Raw genomic sequence first — 18898 nt, 5'->3', positions numbered from 1 at the left:
ATGTATCATTATTTACAGATTAACGGAAATGCTATATGTTACTCTTTGAAATGTTTTGTCCTATGAAATTTTATTCCTTAGTAATACAATCGAAATGCATTAATTGAGGCATCCGGGTCTTGGTTGTGATATATGTACTGATTAAATGATATGATATGTTGATATTTTTTAATGAGATTTGCAATGCCCTTGAATGAAATGTTCTCTTTTTGTACTTTTAATTCATTTTCTTTGATGGGCATTCCAATTTCTTTTAATTGGTACTAGGACTGCTTTTCTTGAAAATTTCAATATTATGGTTTTGTTCAATGAAGGATCAAAGACACCCAAGAAGAGTAATGAAGTAGTGTTGAAGGATTGGTTGAAGAAGTCGAATATTCGAGTTGAGCGAGTATGGCTAAATTCTTCATTGATTCCAATTTTGGAATACCTAGTGCCATTCAATAGTTGACTAATAAACACCAAAAGGAATTCTTCTTGGAGAGCATAGTCATCGAAGGGTTGGTGTGTGAACCAGTTCATTTCTCTTGTAATTCATGGGTTCAATCAAGGAAAGATCATCTAGGAAAAAGGGTATTTTTCTCTAACAAGGTAATTTCCTTCTTTACTTCCTATGAATTTGTATGCACAAGTCAAAATTTGTGGACGCTTGAATAAAATTCAAAGTGAAACCATTTTGTCTTAATCTTTTTTTTTTTTTTTTTTTTTTTGTTACTAAGTTGGTCTTAATCTTTGAGTCAAGCAAAGAGTTAGTTGTTGTCAAACATTTTGTCCTTGAAGGTCAACATATTCTTCCTCAGATATTACAATAATGTGGGAAAGAGAGACCTTCAAAATTATGGATTTAGGTAGCTAGGGGAATATATAAAAGTTGGTCCTGAGGATCTATTACCACTACGACTTATGACATTGAGTGTTCATTAATTATTGAGCTTTCTTTTTTTTTTGGTTTGAGCAACCATATCTACCTTCCGAGACACCAATTTGGACTTAAAGAATTAAGAGAAAAGGAACCGAGTGATCTCGGGGGTGATGGTCAAGGAGAGAGGTAGCACTTTCGGATCGGATATATGACTCGCCATATATAATGATTTAGGTAATCTAGACAAAGGGATTGATCTTGCTAGGCCCAAACTTGGAGGTGAAGCGATTCCTTTTCAAAAGGATTGTAGAGCTGAAGGCCTCTCAACCGATCTTGGTTGGTTCCCCGACTATTATACATATTGTAACAATGTTTAGACTTGATTCTTGGAAATATATCGTATTTGTAGTTATCCCTTCTAGGGACCAAAACACCATTTCAAATTTAGTGAAGAGACTAAGATGTATTTACGCATACAATTTCCTCTGAGATATAAATGCAGAAAGGGGGTTGAGAAGCCATTGCCAATGTATGTGCCGAGAGATGAAGCATTTGAGGAGTCAAAACAAGATACATTTGCCTTTGGAGGCTAAGGGGAGTGCTCCACAATTTGATACCATCATTAATTGCCGGTATTTTCTGCCGGATAATCATGACTTGAAGTCCATGTGTCTTGTCACAATATATTTTGGACTTCAATCATACTTTGTTGCCTACTAGAACCACCAATATGTACATCAATTTTATTTTAGGAGACCACAAGCAATCAAGTTGACCCTTCTTACGAAAGCACACCCAATTGCAACTTGCGGTTCTTGTGTTGCAATTTAAATGTTTCAAACACCAATTTGTTCGCAGCCATTAATTAAATTAATTCTTTAACTTGTGTAACATTGTAAGATTGTGAATTTCGTTCTATTGCATAAAGAATTGTCACGAAAGTACATCTCAATTTTTTTGTACGATCGGAAGCATATGCATGCAATCTGTTCTTGGACACCGATAATTCATCATAAAATTCACCAAAGATGTCGGCGATAAATGCAAGAGCATTGCAACCCAACAAATTAACATCTTTACTCTAATATAAAATTATCGGGCCGGTTCAATCAAGCACACGCGCTAACATTAAGAAAATGAAGGAGTGGAATACTTACCTAAATTAAACTATGGTGACAAATTGACAATTATTGTGTCCTTGCAATTAGACTCACACTCTTAGATTGTGCATCAATGCAATAAAATATCCAATTTGTATTAGATTGTTGCATCGACTCTTCTTCTTTGTAGATATTTTCCCCATAATCAATGTAAGAGACCCATACAAAGGCTTGGAATCAGCGGTGAAGCTTCTTAGGATGAAATACAAGCAGCAAAAAACTTTTTGATTAACAAATATGCAAGACACAAGTCCAGTGTCAATGCTATAGAATCAACACATGACAAGATAATAATTATGAGAAGTTTCATGAAAGGAGGAGACCGAAGTTAACGTCAAGAAAAGAATGAGGGACGTAACTTAATCCGCGAGGTTGTCTTTGGTTGTCACAAGTATATTTCAAACTCCTTCCACCAACTGTCGTCATAAAGGCGGCCTGCGTCTTTATAGTACTTTTTGCTTAGCATACTCTTTCCGACAAAGGATAGACTGGCTCTGCAGGTGTTATATCTTTTTGACAACCATATATGAAGTCTGAAGAGCAAACTCCGAGCTCGCTATATGGGTATGCATCTTGATAGTTCTTTTACTACTAAGATCGTATATCTTTGCTCTATGGATCTTTGTTTTGTTTTGTTGAATAACGCTAGGCTTTACTCACTTTCGGGATTGATTCCACCTGCATTACCGAGGTGCGGTCCAAGGAGTTTGGAAGTCACAACTTCACTCTTAACTTATCTGCTTCTTTGGGTTTCTTCTACTTATCCGAAGTGATTGCGGTACCCTTGGCATCATATTTTTACGTGGCGTAAAAGTGGGTGAAGCGGATGTTTATGGATGTTACGCATCTCTCTTATTATTGCAGTGAGCATTCACGTTTTGTTTGTTTCTCTATCATTTTATGACTTTCGGAACACATGCTCGCCAGTCAATGTGTTCAATACGTGTGATAGTACTCAACCTTTCATTCCGGATGCAAAGCGTTCTCATTTGGAAATAAAATCCGGATGGTAAGTTAGGTTACAACTCTTAGTTTAATACTTTAACCCTCCCTTATCTCGATCGAGCTTATAACGCACATCTCCCCCCCTCCCCTCCTCCCTCCCCCTCTTTAGACTAATGTAAGGATGAGTCTTGAACCAAGCGAAGATAGATTTTTTGCTACATGAACAAAACCATGCATGATCTTTGGGCGCTTTTTGTCACTCTACTCTCTAAACCAATAAGTGGAGTCTCCCCTCTCCCTCTACCTTTTCCTTATAAGGCCTAAAAAACTTACCTATCAATTTCAGAAGGCATGTCAAAGTTTATGATACAATTCACTTTCTTCAAAAAATCCAACCACCAATAAATTCCATAATGGACGGGTGCTTTAGGATGTGTTATATATGTAATGGTTTACTAACCTTTGTATACTATGTAATAAATTTGTTTGTTAACAACGTGCAAAGCACGTACATCTTGCTAGTATATATTAAAGATTGGTTTACATATTTTTTTTTGTTCATAAACAAATTAAAAATCAAACTAAAATAGCCTAATAATAAATACTAATTGCTACGTATGTTTGCATTTCCATCCACATCAAAGATCTCTTTAAACAATCAAATAAATGAATGAAGCGCACGTCCACACGCTTGCCAACATCTCTTTATTTTCCCACCAAACCAACCTTTCCATAAAACTCCAACACCTTCGGCATTAGAAACTTCTCAGAAAACCCTATCAATTTTACCGCCATTTCTACCTCAGCTAGTCAATAAAATACCAATAAAACCCCTCTGATCTTCGTTTATTTAAACATTTTAAGTAAAGGGTAACTGCTAATTTGCATTAATAATAATTAAGAATGCCACCCTTTGATTCTGCGTCGAAGGCGGCCCGGGCATTGTTATTGCGCAATATGAATAGATCTTCATGTACAAGTAGTCAATTTGGGAAATATGTTTCGAATAGATGGTCTAGTAGTATTCCAGGTGTTGGGGTACCATGTGTTGAGAAATTGATTAGTAATGATAAAGAGAGAATTTTTTCGATTAGAGATTTGCATCAATCGGCTCAAATAAGGGGGTTTCTTGGTTGTGGTGATGGAGAGGAAGGGAGTGTTCTCTCTAAGACGTATGAGGAGAAGCGCGTGATGGGGTAATGTTAATTTGTTTGTTAAGCTTGATGCGTTGCAATGTTGTTGTTTGATATTAGTACTCAGAGATGTAGATTCTGGGGCTGTCTAGTGTTCCATAATTTTTTTTCTATATATTGGTTTTTGTGCAGTTAAAAGCTTATTCTTATTGTGTATAGTACAGTTAAGATTATTATCGAAAAAAAGCTTATTCTTATTTTTGACCTCCGAATAGAATTTAACTTGTTGGCTTCTTACATTTAATCTTCTCTGTCTATCAGGTATACTCCGGAGCAATTATTTGCAGTCGTTGCAGCTGTTGACATGTATGAAGACTTTCTTCCATGGTGTCAACGCTCAAAGATAGTTCGACACAATCCAGATGGATCTTTTGATGCCGAGTTGGAGATTGGTTTTAAATTTCTTGTTGAAAGCTATATGTCTCATGTAGAAATGACCAAACCAAAGTACATAAAGGTAATTTGTTTATGTCTCTTGGTAGTTACATAAAACCAGAAAATGTTATCTTTATTTAGCTTGAACTAGTAGGTTGTGCAAAAACCTGATGCATAACATGTTGGTATGTGATGATTCCAGAAAAGTATTTTTTTACTTATTTTTTGTGATCAGATGGGGCAAAACATGAATGAACAAGCCTAAAAACACAGCAGTATAGGAGTGTTGCTGTTGTCGCCCATGTTTTGATTACTGGGGTAGGAAAAATGAGCTTATTAAAGTAGATTCGTTTGTGATCGACATAATGCGTAATATAGTAATTAAGAAATGAAAGTGCACCCTATCATGGTTGCAAGAAGCTATGAAGATTACCTCTTTTAAATCAGATCCTTTTTTCGATGCCATCAAAATTAGAACCACACACTAAGATTGAAAGAACGTCTGTTAAAGCAAACTGGAGAGCAGCAGTAGGTGCGACTGAGGAAAAGGTTCTCAAGCCTCCTCTATTTTGAAATTTTTTCAGTATTTTCCGAGTACAACCCAGTGTTAACCTTTTTTTTCACAAAGCCTCTTTCAGTGGCCTATCTTGTCATTGTTTTTAGAGTTTGTACCTTATGGGAAAGGACAGTAATCCTCGTTAGACTTTTGTGATCTTAAGATGACATCATATCTTTGATAATATACTATACATCCGTGATTTGACAAAGGTAGCCTCCATGTTTTGTGAAATGTGGTGCTTCAGATCAACTTCCAATCACAAGCATTAGCAAGATGCCTCTCCCTCCTCAAACATGAGCACTGTGTTCCACAGGCCTCTCCCGCTCCAATATAAAGGGCAAAGGCAGAAAAAGAAAGAACAGAACATTTTCCTTATGATTCTAAGCCATCTAGCGAATAATTCATTGGCCACGATTGAGTATGAAGTAGATGACATTTCCCCCTTTGTGTTGATATTAGGAACATTAGCAAGTCTTTTCTCCATTTTGGACCATAACAATCCTCTTAGGAATCAGGTTGTTGAAAAACCCCAATTACGAGGGGTATGTTCTTTTTCCCTGTCAGTATTGGAAGGACATACTGTTAAAAAAACAAGAAAAAAGAAAAGACAACTTCTATAACATCTGAATAAACTAAAACAGATTTTTGAAAGGGTGGAAAAACTATATGAGAATTGTTTTGCATGATCTCGTTACTATCCAGAAAATTGTTTTGTTTGTCTAGAGAATTGGGGTAACAGTTGGTCAGTCGCACAGTGATACACTATTGCACGATAACGAATACTGACCATGACTTACCATTGTTTTCGGGCATAGCAGATATGCTTGATTTTTTTTTCTATTGGTTTAATGATTTTAATATCAAATTTTTGTTTGAACACTTATAAAAGCTTGCCACTTCATGAGGCTGTTACATTTTTTCAATGTAGAGGGTTATGGCCCCTTATTGATGCACCATAATCTGTGAGTGCTTTGGACTTTAATTAGAACTTGGCTGATGGATCACTTATAATATTTGGCTTTTGTAGATTATTTCTGTGATTGTTGATATGCCAAATAGTTTTTCGCTATAAACATGTTACTTTTTCCTTAGTTGCTATACTCTAGATATCCAACTCATATCCCTATCTGCTAACTTCCAGACAACTGCGTCAGAGAGCAATCTTTTTGATCATCTGATCAACGTATGGGAGTTCAGTCCCGGACCGATCCCAGGAACATGTGGCCTTTATTTCATGGTGGATTTCAAGTTCCAGTCACCACTTTATCGGCAGGTATGATTTACCCTTGCTTGCAATAATTCTTTAAAATTCATTGCCAGTTTTCTGCATTCTGTTCTGACCAACTTCAACATTTCATGTTATGCATAATGGATGACTGTATAATTCAAACCTACTTCCCCAAAATGTTAAACGTCTTATCTCAGGTTTGTAAGATTGTTTTTGTTTGGATTGATAAAAGATTTTATTAAAATCAATTGAAGTTGATTACAGCAGATATCAACATTTGGCCCTCTTGTACTATCATTTATCTTAGGTAGTTTTTTTTGGAGGACTTCTGTGGTGACCAAGAATATGGACTAAATTCTGTTTTTGATGTATGAACAACTCCATACTAGTACTCTGTCCAACTTTCAGTTTATCTAAAAACCAATCAGGGTGTGTAGTATATGATATATTACAAAAAATTTGATATTCTGACACTCGTCATTTCCCCATTTTCCTTGAAAATTGAGCTGGAGAATTTTTCAGAATCAGCCTGACACTGCTGGTGGTTTATGTGCAGGTCGCATCCATGTTCTTCAAGGAGGTGGTCTCTCGACTTGTGGGATCCTTTAGTGATCGCTGCCGGTTGATTTATGGACCAGGAGTTCAAGTCCTGGAGAATTCCTACGGACAAGACAGGACTTGAAATTCACATACAAATTATTATCAGAAACAAATATGCTAACCGCAGTAACTCCCATCTCCATTGGTTGGAGTGCACTTTCATGCCATTCAAGTCCATATAAATCGAGCATGCCCAGTAGGTGGATCCTCTTCACTTGTTCAGTTGAGCTGTCTTTGGAGCTTGTACTGGAATAAGCTTATCAAATTTTGGTAAATATATATTGAAGTGTCAAAGCTTGCCTGACATAACATTCTGGCTCAAGATTTATTACCGTCGATTCTGTCTAGGAAACGGATGAAGATTATTTGGTTTCTGTATCTGGATCAAATTCTTTTATCTATACTAATGCAATTCACTGTTTATTTCCTTAGTACTTATAGACTCGTTATTCAATCATTATTACTCCACTCCTTTTTAGACAACTATACTTAAGTTCAACGAAGACAAGCCCAAAATATTGCCGATATATCTGATATGTATTGTTTTTTTGGTACACCGATATGGATATATTTGATATATTTCAACTGAATATTGAATTTTTTTTTTTGATATATATCGCAATTTCTAATATATATCGATCGATATATACGATATAAACTGTTGATTTTGATCGATATTGTTGATTTTGACCAAATATTGTTGACGATATTTCTGATATAATCGACGATATTTATAATATATCAACATCAAAATAAAATTTTGACTGGTAAAAAAAAATATATATATCTATAATATTTTTGATATATATCGGTTTTTGGGTCATCGAAATATTCACCAAATTCAATATTTTGGGCCTTGCTCGAAAAACACGTGTACACAATTACAAAGCCCTAGCCTATAATGGGCCTCCAAGAAAAGCCCAATCACACCCACCGTCTAAACTATTATATTATTAGGGTTTACTGCCTCCATAAACTCTAAAACGAGGCCTATAAAAGCACCTCGTTATTCCTTAAACCCTACTATGCAACCACTAGAAACAGCAAACAAAAAATTCCCAAGCCTCTTTTTCCAATGCGCCGATTTACTCCTTCCATGGCTTTCTCCTCTAGATCTAGCTTCATCTTCTCTAACCTGCAAATTCCTTCACCAAATCTCCAAACAAATCACAATCTCAAGATCATTAGACGCCTCTCAAAACTTAGAAACCCACCCAATACCATTCATTAACAATACACCTGATTCTGAGCCTTATTCTTATTTTGTTTACACCCCGTGTCAAATACTTCAACTTTCTAACCCATCTCAACAATGGGGCTGTTTCAATTCATCGATTTATCTGAAACAGACGGTTTCTAGTTTGTTAACGATTGAGGATGGGTTTGGGTGTGATTGTGAGGGTATTTGTTCTGGGGATGAGTGTGTTTGTTGTAGGTTGAAACCTGAGTTTGATTCTGAGTTTGGTTTTGAATATGAGGTTATGAGTGAGTGTGGAGAGAGATGTGTTTGTGATTTGAGTTGTCGGAATAGGTTGACTCAAAATGGGGTTTCGGTTAGATTGAGAGTTGTCAAGGATGGAAGGAAAGGTTGGGGCTTGCATGCTGGTGAGTTCATTAGACAAGGAGAATTTGTTTGTGAGTATGCAGGTATAAATAAATAACCTTTTAATGTGCATTTATTTATTGTTGCCAATTGCTAAAGAGATGGTTTGAGCAGATGATGAATTAATATGATAATTGTCTGACTTCGGAATGAGGCTTCAAATATCGAGCTTTTTAAAACTGATGCTCAAAGTCTATCTCATGCCATAAAAATATTAATTGACCACTGTATAAGTTACCAATGCTCTGAAGCTCAACGATTTAATATTTAGTTGTGTGTGAAATAGTTTAATCTTATTAAAAGGTAGTTTTTGGCAAATGATGATTCACTCCTTAATGGGTAATTTGCGTCTGAATTCTTTTGATGTAAACATCTTGGAGGTCTGATGCCTTTATTGGTTGTCTGTTTGTAAAGTGCGAGTTTTTTTTTTCTATTATGTCAGATGTTGTGCTCTTTCTGCATTAGTTGATTATCTTGGTAGAGAATGACGTGATGATTATTTATTTCCCTATTGGTTTGATTGCTGATATGATGGCAAATCATGTATTAGCTCTATCTGATCATTCTCCAGCATTACAGAAAAGTTTAAATATTATAATTTTTTACTTGTATATATTTACCTTCTGAATTGTTTTACTGCTTTTTTGTTGGTTTTAGTTGTTCACCCTCTGTTTTGCTGTTCACTCATCTATGTGGCATATTTTATCTTGATTTTTATTATATGGTAGTTATCTTGTTAAAGAATGATATGATGATTAGGATTGTTTCCCTATTGGTTTGATTGCCGATATGATGGCACATCAAGTATTAGCTCTATCTGATCATTCTGTAACATACACTAAATGTAACCTGAAATACTGCTATTATAATGAATTGCATGTCCTAACATTGTAAATTCATAGAATAAGTGAGCATTTCGGTTTTGAAATGTATTTGACATAAAACTGTATCTTTGCATCGTGTACATTTTCCTTTTTACTAATTCAAAATGGATCAATTCAACAGTTACCAATACTCTTTTTTTTCTTTTTATGCCTTGTATTTTACATTGTTGTTGTCTAGGATATGATGTGTTCGTATGTCTAATGGGTATCAATCTTTTCTATGTATTTTTAAATTCTTTTATTGATTGCTGATGATTGTATGTGGTTAATTGTCATTTATTGGGTGGGTTGATTCTGATGGGGACGATTTTCTATGTCTTTTTAAGTTCTTTTATTGATTGCTGATGATTATATGTGGTTAGTCATTTTTTGGGTGGTTTGATTCTGACGGGGACGATTTTCTGGCTGGAAATCTCTCTACTCTGTTAAGGGAGCGGACAATTTTCCAATGTTTGCACATTCGAGTAAAGCGTCACACAATAAGCTTTTAGGAGCAGGTTTCCATATCCTGTCGTCTTGTGGAGCAGCGTTGCTGCCATTACCACTTGGGACTGGCCATGGGACGTACATTTTCTCCAATTTGTTCCAACTTTTAATTTTTTATTCCAATTATTCATGGTATGCTTTATGATAAAATGAACCATTTCATGTGATGCTATACTTAATTACAAGGAGCGAACCATTTCATTGTTCGTAAATTCCTAAGTAAATGTCACATAATAAGCCGTACGGGAGGTACGGTGGGTTTCCATATCCTGTCGTCTTGTGGAGCAGCGTTGTTGCCATTACCACTTGGGACTGGCCATGGACGCACATTATTCTCCAATATGTTTGATTAGTTCTAATTTTAATTTTTGATTTTTTTTATTCCAATTATTCATGGTATGCTTTACGATAAAATGAACCATTTCATGTGATGCTATGCTTAATTAGGAGTGAACCATTTCATTGTTTGTACATTCCCAAGTAAATGTCACATCATAAGCCATACAGGCGGTACGGCGGGTTTCCATATCTTGTTGTCTTGTGGAGCAGCGTTGTTGCCATTACAACTTGGGACTGGCCATGGGCACACATTATTCTCAATTTATTTGATTAGTTCCAACTTTAATTTTTATTTTAATTAGTCATGGGATGCCTTGTGATAAAATGAATTCTGTAGAGGACAGATCAGTATTTTTTGTTACCACCATGCAAACAGCTATTGTAATTTGTATTTACATTCTATGTTAATCTGCTTCCCATTGTATGTGTTTCCTTCATCTTTGTTCATTGATTTTTTCTGTTTGTTTGCTATATATTTTTGTTTCTAGTTGTTTTCAACCATTGATGTGACGGGGATGATTTTATGGCTGAAAATCTCTCTTCTTAATTGCAAGGAGCCGAACCATTTCATTGTTAAGTAGATTCCTAAGTAAAGCGTCACAGACAAAGCCCTTTGATACGTTGTTGGTTCTTGTCGAAGAGTTCCACCGTGGTAAGGGCGGTCTCATATTCCATTGCCTTGTGGAGCAGCGTTGCTGCTTTTACCTCTTGGGACTGGCCATGAGACAAACATTCCTCTCCAATTTGATTAATTTGTTCCTTTACACCTGTGCTTTCCCGTATAATGTTGTTTTTTAGTAGAGATTTGTTGTGAATTAGGTGAGGACAAATCAGATCATGTTACAAGTTTGTTGGACAGTAGTTTTTTCTACCTTTTGTGTTGTAATGGTTTGCTTCTGGTTCCTTGTCGTGTTATTACTTGTATTTGACTTGTACCCTTATATCTGTGCATTTTTGTTGTTGTTCTTTGGAAGTAACAGAAGCTTCCTGATTCTTCATGTTTACCAAACTTTGAAGTGTTGCTGAAAGTACATTTTCAATGTTGCCATTTGTGATGTTCATTGGATTGGAATGGGTGGACCCCTTTCTGTTCCGTTAGGTATTGTTATCTGAATCCTTTTTTATTTGTGTAGGTGAACTATTGACAACAGCTGAAGCGAGATGCCGACAACAGAAGTATGATGAACTTGCAGCAAGTGGCAAGTGTCCATCTGCACTACTTGTTGTGAGAGAGCATCTACCATCTGGGAAAGCATGTTTGAGGGTGAATATTGATGCGACCAAGGTAGGAAATATTGCACGGTTTATCAACCATGCATGTGATGGTGGCAATCTGTTGACCGTGTTAGTAAGAAACTCTGGGATGTTGTTTCCTCGCCTATGCTTCTTCACTTCAAGAGATGTACTAGAAGGTGAAGAACTTGTTTTCAGTTATGGAGATGTTAGGCTCAGTCCAAATGGTTTAAGGTGCTATTGCGGCAGCTCTTATTGTTTTGGATTCCTTCCATCTGAAAATACTTGATGTGATTTATCTAAATAGAGTTCTTCTGTTGGAGAATATTGCTCACGTTTATCTCTCTGTTCAAGGCACGGTGAGTCTGATGGCAAAAACTTTTGTAGCAGGGTAGAGACAATGGGTCTGTACTCTGTAGCAATAGGTACTAGTTGTGAAGCCTGATGCTGCTTTGTGTTGAAGCATTGATATTTTTTGAATTGTCTGGACTGGAGCTTGTAGTGTTGTGGGTGATGGAATGTGTACTTGTTGCTGGTTATAAATTGTTTTTATAATAATGTTTTGCAAGAAATATAATTCTGTTATAAGTTCAATGTAGTAGGGAAATCATGACCATTACAGCTTTATTTGTAATCCAGTTTCTGGTATGAGTTCGTTATAAAGGGAACTTGGTTTTTAACAAAATATCTTGTCAATGCCAAACTTGGAATCTTAACAGAAACTCTTGTCAATGCCAAACTTGGAATCTAAAAGTTCTGCACATGTACGCTATTTGACAAATGTTGAAAATTATCAGTTTCTACAAGTAAAATTTGTACACCAAAATAAAACTCAAAATCGTAGAGATCTCTCTCAACGGAAAGGTGTATCTAGCCGTATGATTGCCCAAATATATTTCTCATTATTTGCCGGTCTTAGTTCATCTCTAATGGGTGGTGTAAAGTTACACTTCTACCTAGGCTCCACCAGGTGCTATTAGGATTTAACAACTCCACTTACACATTAATTTATAGACTACAACACTATATAGCTCCCAATTGAAAATTAGAGATAGGATTGAATCGGTGGAGGGAAAACTTGCCTCCAAAATGTTTGACCTCGGTTGACTGAAAATTAGAGATAGGATTGAATCGGTGGAGGGAAAACTTGCCTCCAAAATGTTTGACTTTGGTTGACCCGGTGGTGACCGAGGGTTCTTCGCTTTTCTTTGCGATATATCTCTCCTCCACGATGGCTAATCTACCTTTTAGTATCGATGGAGGTGAAATCAACTAAATTATGGAAGTAATAATAGAGCTTCTTCGCCGACACGGGGAGAAGGATAACAACGCGATAGAGACACTAAACCAAGGTGTTACCACTAATGAGGTGCGGGGATAAGAAATCTTATGCTGCTGCTGCCAGACAAAATATGGTCGTAATGTGGACTTAGTTGCGCTACTAATTCCGAGAGAGCAAGGTGAGTTTCCCACAATTGCATTAATAGATGATGAGTGGAAAAAGGTTTGGAATTTTGTAAGTTTGCTTTGGTGGGTCGTTTTAGATCTCAAAATGATTAACTTAGAAGAAGTTAGAAGAATAGCATCTACTCTATGGAAGCCAAAATGTGATTGGTTGATAACACCCTTAGGAAGAGGGTATATTATGGCACGTTTTGATCACGGAAGAAGATTATCAATTGATCACGGGACCAAAGAATGTGGGATTTTTGATAAGCAGGGTGCTGATTAAGTAAATGGTCACCCATTTTCTACGGAGAAACAAACCCAATCACATCTTTGCTATATGGGTTAGGTTTCGGGACTTAGTTTGGAATCTTGGGAGGTTAAGAACTTGCTTGCCATGGGGAGAACCTTGGGAAGACCTCTACATGTTGATGAAACGACGACAAAACAAACTCACGGGGTTCTATCACGAGTGTTCGAGTCGGCGTGGATCTGTCAAAGAAGATACCGGATAAGATATGGGTAGAGTCGAAGAAATTTAGTGTGGCTTTTACGGCAAGAGGAGCAACTGGCAAGATTCGACTTTTGCAATCACCGTAAAGGGGTAGGACACCTTGCCGGAAGTAGACTTCTGAAAACTGATTTGGCTTTCGATCTAAAGAAAACCCGATGACGGGAATGCCGCCAAAGGAAAAGAGATTATGGTGGAACAAGCGGCTATGATGGATGAGTTATCCAAGAGTCGAGAAAGAAGAAGAAAGAATAAGGATAAAAAAGCGGTTACCCACGGTTGCACAACACTTTCGGGTTGTGTTGAAATAGTGATGTTGGATTTTGAAGATACATAGTTAGTTAACGAGGTGTAGGAGGTGAGTAATCAAATATAGGTTACAAGTGATCAACATGTAGGTGGTGTTGAGAGCTGTGGTGGGCCCGAAGGACATGAGCTAGTCAACATTGTGTGGAGGCTAGTATCCTAGTTCTACGTCTATTGTGGAAGTTGTAGGGGGAGAGGAAGCTCATGATGTGTTGAAGAATCATCATCACGAAGTCATAAAAGCGGTGTGTTGGAGCGGAAAAACAAAGGTGAGTCCACTGCAATTAATTGTAGATTTCTCTTAATACTCACGAAGGCAAAGGCTGCGATTGATCGGTGGTCGGTGGTGGAGCAGTTAGTCCCAATTCTTGAGAGTTCACCGGTGAATCCTGAATTGCCAATAAGAAATAACTTTTATGTCTTGGATAATGAAGAGGATCACGAGGGATTGAGTCTCAAAAGGAGGGTGATCTTTGGATGTGTTAATGAAAAGCTGGGGAGTTAGGCGATAACGAAGTCAGCGGGTTTTCTAATACAAAGAGGTGTGACTATAAGAACTAAGCGCGGGAAGAATAAGAACAAAGAGAAGAGAGGGGGAACTAACTCTGCAGGTTGTAACCCTACAAGCACGAAAAGCCACCCCAGTATATTTCTAAATGAGGACATTATTTTGGAATGTGAGGGGTTAAGAAAAGACATAGCGATAGAGAGAATAAAGGATTTGGTTTTAGGTCATAATCTAGAGATTCTTTGTTTGGCTGAGCCTAAGATCAAACCCACAGTTAGTAATATTAAAAGATTTGGCTTGAATATGTATAATGATTCTGTCATACATAATGGTTCTCAAGATATTTTGGGAAATCTATGGGTGATGAACAGAAGGGATGTGGTGATTAGACACCTTTTCAATTCAATCAAACATATTACTTGTTGAGTGGAATAGAGCTATCATTACTTTTGTACATGCAAAATGTCCTCTTGTTCAGAGGAGAGAGCTTTGGAGGGATCTGGAAAGAATTAAAAGCACGGCACCATGGCTAGTGGTGAGGGATTTTAATGTGTGGTCATGGCAAATGAGGAGAAAAAGGGTGGTAGGCCGCCTTTAAGAGTAGCAGTTAATGAGTTCCATGGGATGATCAATAATTGTGAACTGATGGAGAGTCCTTTTGTGGGGCTTGAAACAACATGGTGCAATAATCAGAAAGGGCTAAAGAGAACTTACTGCAAGCTGGACAGATTGGACAAATGTTTCTTTAATAACGCTTGGTGTTTGAAGTTAAGTAGGATGGAGTTATAAATTGGGTTCTAGGATAGGATCGGACCATGCTCCCCTCATCAAGGCGCTGCGTTCATGTTCCTAAGCCTAAGAATACACCCTCCGTTTCAATTTCTCTTTGGACCAACACAAAGGGTTTTATGGAAGTGGTGAAAAATAATTGGAATCAAGAGTTGCGGGGTAAGCCATTGTTTGTAGTGGCTGCTAAACTTACAAGAGTTGAAAAAATGGAATTGTGAAGTGTTTGGTCATACGGATACTAACATTAAGAAAGCACAGCAGGAATTGTTTCAGCTGCAACTACAAGCAGAGGCAGATCGAGGATGAGAATATGGAGTTCTTAGCTATTCAAGCCGAAACACGCATTAGAAGAAGCTCTGAACAATAAAGAATCTCTTGTCAAGCAGAAATCGAAAAATAAATGGTATGATGAGGGAGCAATGAATTCTGCTTACTTTCATGCTCTATACAAAATGAGGTTAGAGACATCTATGATTGAGGAGATTTTTAATGATGATGACCAATCTTGAAGGAACAAGATGAGATCTAGGCATTTATAATCAAATACTTTGAGACTAAATTCAAGAGAAGGAAATTCAAATGGATGAGCAGCTATTGGAATTAGTTCCAAAACTAGTTACTGATGGTGACAATAGAGAACTGACAAATATACCAGAATTTCAAGAGATAGAGAATGCTATTTTTTTCTATTAACAAGAATAGCTCTCCAGGTCCTGATGGTTTTAATGGGGTGTTCTTTCAACATTGTTGGACCATTATCAAATGGGATGTATTTGCAACTGTTAGATCCTTCTTTGTTGAATGCCAAATACCAGGTGGACTAAACTCGTACTTCTTAACACTGATTCCGAAGGAGAAAGAAACTAAGAAGTTGTCTAAGTTTAGACCCATCTGCATGGGAAATTTGCTGATAAAAGTGATTTCAAAGGTGCTCCAGTTGCGACTTTGCAAGGTTGTTACTAAGCTAGTGTCACCTGAACAAGCTGGCTTTATACATGGAAGATGCATTCAGTCCAATATTGGGCTTGCTTCAGAGATGGCAACTGAAATGAGGAAGAAAAGATATGGTGGAAATGTGGCCATCAAAGTTGACATCTCACAGGCTTACGATACTATGAGCTGGGAGTTCTTACAAGCGGTGTTGGTAAAATTTGGGTTTGCACAAAGATGGATAGATTGAATTTTTGCATCATGAAGGCGCAAAAATTTCAGTTTTGGTTAATGGGGGCCATGTGGATATTTTGGTGTTGGAAGGGGTCTCAAAGGTGAGGGGATCCATTATCACCGTTACTATTTGGCGTTGGCGGAAGATGTCTTGGCGGGGAATAAATTTTACGAGAGAATAGGGTTACACTAAGCCAATGGTGATGATAAAAAACACTCCGCCGAAGTCATCTCTTATTTGCCCATGATATTTTTTGTTTTGCAAGAGGGATAGAAGAGGCATCGAAAGTACATCGTGGTCGTTATTAAAAATATGAGAAAATCTAGGGTATTTAGGGGTGCCAATCGTCAAGGAAGAGTTACTCATGTCACTCGAGGTGTGTCCTAGATAAGATTAAGAAGAGAATAAGTAGTTGGGTTGGCAAGCTACTCACTTTTCAAGGAAGAGTGGTGCTAATCAAATCGGTTTTGAGTAGCATCCCAATATATAACATGTCTATTTATAAATGGCCAACGAGTTTGATTAAGGAAGCGTAAAAACAATGATGAGGAATTTTCTTTGAGTGGGGACCCCATGGTGAAGAAGTCAATTTATCGCATTTGGGACAAATGTTATATGCCCATCAATAAAGGGGGTTAGGTCTAAGAAGACTTAAAGAGGTGAACTTGTGTATGCCGATGGCCGGGCTGGCAAATTCTAAAGCGGAGATGAAGAATTTGCGAGAGTTCGATAAGTCAAGTACTACAAGAAAAATGAAGATATGATTAAGTATTACGGACCTCATCTATCCGGGGAGGCATTAAAATGACATTAGGAGAGGTGATCCCTCGATTACAATGGATGGTTGGAAATGGTCAACACATTGATTTGTGGAGATCAAATTGGTGGGAAGGAAGTCCATTCGGGAGCACCTACTCTCGGATGAGGCTCTAGTGAATTGTAATGCTCTGGTAAGTGATTTGATCCAAGATGGAAGCCGGGCACCACCAGGAGAACTTCAAGGAGTTTCTTATCCAAAAATGGCACGATACTAATATCATGGATAAACCCTTGACACAAGATGAGGATCCGAGGATTTGGTGTCCAAACTTGAAGGGTGAATTTACAACCGCTGCACAAAGATCTGAAGATATTAGAAGCAAGGAGCGTAAAGGTGGCATAAGGTGTTATGGAGTGCTCACATACACCCAAGTACAACCGCAAATACATGGAAACCGATGAGAATTGTGTAGCAACTCGGGAAAAACTTGAGGAGAAGAGGGTGCAGTTGGTACCAAGATGTGGAATTTGTAAGAAGGATGTTGAAAATCTGAATCACTTGTTGTGGTATTGCCCATTTGCGAGGTAGTTGTGGGAATGGATATCAAGTAAGTTCCGATTCAGGAGCGGCTTCTCCAGTGTGACACAAGCTCGAAGGATGGCTCAGGATAGTAGCGTGCTAGTGAGGCATATGTGGAAAGCAACAGTAGTGGGTGGCATGGTGGCTCTTTGGTTTCATAGAAATAAGGTACACTTTGAAGATGAAAGTAACAACTTTACCTTTTGTACAAAGTATGTGAAGCAACAAGTTAACTGTGCTATACACACGTCAAAGGGTACTATGTATGGTAATGCACATCATCACTTTGTGAGATTGGCTTGGGGTGCTGAACTAAAACTAAGGAAAGCTCCACAGATCAAGGAGTGCAAGTGATTACTGCCTGAAATAGATCAAATCAAAGTTAATGTTGACGGGTCTTCCATGGGAAATCTTGGACTAGTAGGGTGGGGTGCAACGTATCGAGATCATAATGGTGAGTTTCTACTTGTGAGTTGTAAAAGGCTTAGGGGTGGAGACGAACTATGTTCTTAAAGTGTTACACAGTGCCGGAGAATGCGAAGTAGCAATTGAGAAAGGTTGGCTAAACTTATGGTTAGAATCTGACCCGGTAGCTGCGATAGAAGCTTAGAAATGCAGGCAAGATACCATGACAACTCAGTAAAAGATGGGGGTGGTGTAAAAGCAAATTGCAAAGATGTATGCTCTCTCATACATGGAGAGAAGCTAATTTTGCAGCAGACACTGCTGCAAAAAGAGGATCTCGCTTAGATAAAGATGAAGTAAGTGTGTATGTAGGTATTCCCTTATGGTTGTATAAATGGGAGAATCCTAATGGATTGTATTTTAGATTTGTAACATGAACTTGATATGAGGTGTTACTGACCAGCATGTGGCTGGTGAGTAACTCTCATGGAGTTCATACACTTTTGTAACTCTCATTTTCTTAATATACAATAGATAAACTTACCAAGCCAAAAAAAAGGATAGATGTAAAAAAAAAATCGATTTAAAATTTAGGCGTCCAAATTTAAAAAATTAGAAATAAACACTGAAGAACTAAAGAGGGACGTCCAGAGATACTTTAAATTCGAACGTCAATCTAAGTGACATCCTAGCTATTTAACTTCTATACGGGTGGGAAATTCCCCACTTGATATATTAGCTATTAGCTTATTATTAACTACGGTTTACAACTTCCATTGGAACGAGTTTTTGAATTTAGGGGTGTAAACTTTACACTTTATACTGTTTACCCTCCCTTGGAGATTTGGAATATAATCATATCATTCATCGAAATAATTAGAACCGACACCCACATTTCTATAGTTTTTCCTAGAGAAGCAAACTGATTCAATCCAGTTATTTCTCCCGAACTTGTGATCAAG

At 37.4% G+C, this 18898-nt stretch overlaps 2 protein-coding genes and 4 non-coding genes across 7 annotated transcripts; all 6 read left to right on the top strand.

Moving 5' to 3' along the window:
* Nucleotides 1–3707: 3707 nt before the first annotated feature.
* LOC147485799 (uncharacterized) lies at nt 3708–7356 on the top strand. Its single transcript, XM_086573318.1, has 4 exons — nt 3708–4163; nt 4422–4617; nt 6236–6367; nt 6879–7356. Exons 1-4 carry the CDS (start codon nt 3871–3873, stop codon nt 7002–7004), a joined length of 747 nt encoding a protein of 248 aa, XP_086429444.1. The 5' UTR covers nt 3708–3870; the 3' UTR covers nt 7005–7356.
* Nucleotides 7357–7898: 542 nt separating this feature from the next.
* Nucleotides 7899–12061, top strand: LOC147485794 (histone-lysine N-methyltransferase SUVR3-like). 2 transcript variants are annotated; one of them, XM_086571262.1, is made up of 2 exons: nt 7899–8527; nt 11368–12061. In XM_086571262.1, the coding sequence occupies exons 1-2, from the start codon at nt 7948–7950 to the stop codon at nt 11754–11756; spliced, it is 969 nt and encodes a 322-aa protein (XP_086427388.1). In that variant the 5' UTR covers nt 7899–7947; the 3' UTR covers nt 11757–12061. The 2 variants fall into 2 exon arrangements, with proteins under 2 accessions (XP_086427388.1, XP_086427387.1); XM_086571261.1 differs by having other exon boundaries at nt 7900–8569.
* On the top strand, nt 8634–8714 carry LOC147485798 (small nucleolar RNA SNORD36). Its single transcript, XR_015203399.1, has one exon. It is a non-coding gene; the product is annotated as a small nucleolar RNA SNORD36 (small nucleolar RNA).
* LOC147485797 (small nucleolar RNA Z101) lies at nt 8834–8919 on the top strand. Its single transcript, XR_015203421.1, has one exon. It is a non-coding gene; the product is annotated as a small nucleolar RNA Z101 (small nucleolar RNA).
* LOC147485796 (small nucleolar RNA Z102/R77) lies at nt 9008–9091 on the top strand. The gene has a single exon (XR_015203426.1). It is a non-coding gene; the product is annotated as a small nucleolar RNA Z102/R77 (small nucleolar RNA).
* Nucleotides 9267–9352, top strand: LOC147485795 (small nucleolar RNA Z102/R77). The gene has a single exon (XR_015203423.1). It is a non-coding gene; the product is annotated as a small nucleolar RNA Z102/R77 (small nucleolar RNA).
* Nucleotides 12062–18898: the final 6837 nt, after the last annotated feature.

Source organism: Coptis chinensis, chromosome 7, assembly GCF_015680905.1.
Source record: "Coptis chinensis isolate HL-2020 chromosome 7, ASM1568090v1, whole genome shotgun sequence".
Lineage (NCBI taxonomy): Eukaryota > Viridiplantae > Streptophyta > Magnoliopsida > Ranunculales > Ranunculaceae > Coptis > Coptis chinensis.
Note: the sequence above shows the minus strand (reverse complement) of the source record. Positions and strands in the feature narration are given on the sequence as shown.

Excerpts from the sequence above, each read along its gene's own strand:
- LOC147485799 (XM_086573318.1), top strand. The coding sequence starts at position 3,871 with ATGCCACCCTTTGATTCTGCGTCGAAGGCGGCCCGGGCATTGTTATTG. Across the intron at positions 4,618-6,235 it reads CCAAACCAAAGTACATAAAG|ACAACTGCGTCAGAGAGCAA; the intron begins GTAATTTGTTTA and ends GCTAACTTCCAG. Across the intron at positions 6,368-6,878 it reads AGTCACCACTTTATCGGCAG|GTCGCATCCATGTTCTTCAA; the intron begins GTATGATTTACC and ends GTTTATGTGCAG.
- LOC147485794 (XM_086571261.1), top strand. The coding sequence starts at position 7,948 with ATGCAACCACTAGAAACAGCAAACAAAAAATTCCCAAGCCTCTTTTTC. Across the intron at positions 8,570-11,367 it reads ATTTGTTTGTGAGTATGCAG|GTGAACTATTGACAACAGCT; the intron begins GTATAAATAAAT and ends TTATTTGTGTAG.